The sequence below is a fragment of the Nestor notabilis genome, unplaced genomic scaffold (genome assembly GCF_000696875.1).
Source record: "Nestor notabilis isolate BGI_N333 unplaced genomic scaffold, ASM69687v1 scaffold7235, whole genome shotgun sequence".
NCBI lineage: Eukaryota > Metazoa > Chordata > Aves > Psittaciformes > Psittacidae > Nestor > Nestor notabilis.
In genome coordinates this window covers 5,564-5,839 of record NW_009927801.1, presented here as the reverse complement: position 1 = coordinate 5,839, position 276 = coordinate 5,564, and the positions used below count along the sequence as shown (strand labels likewise).

The window sequence follows — 276 nt, the reverse complement described above, 5'->3', positions numbered from 1 at the left end:
ATTCGGCTTCCCCTGGGCGCTGGGGCGGGCAGCGGGACAAAACCGCCCTGTGCTTTGGGAAGCGCCATTTGTTGTGATTGCTCTGACTTTGTTGCTGGTTTCCTTGTCAAGCTTGCAAACACAGAAGAGTATATAGACGGTGCGCTGTCTGGACACCTGGGTGAAGTCTTGATAAGGTAATGAGGGGGGTGGGGGTAGGGGTGGGCTGTCTAAGTCTTACCACTTGTTTTAAATTATACCACTTGTCTTGGTGGGGGCTGTGTTTTTTGTTTGGGG

General features: G+C 52.2%; 1 protein-coding gene across 1 annotated transcript in view; it reads left to right on the top strand.

Moving 5' to 3' along the window:
- Window positions 1-62: 62 nt before the first annotated feature.
- SNRPF (small nuclear ribonucleoprotein polypeptide F) overlaps window positions 63-276 on the top strand; it is a gene marked incomplete at its 5' end in the record, with an annotated part of 1,123 nt that continues 909 nt past the window's right edge. The window contains one exon of the mRNA XM_010014218.1: window positions 63-176. Within this exon, the coding sequence (XP_010012520.1) occupies window positions 63-176 (114 nt within the window). The remainder of the gene's footprint in view (window positions 177-276) is intronic.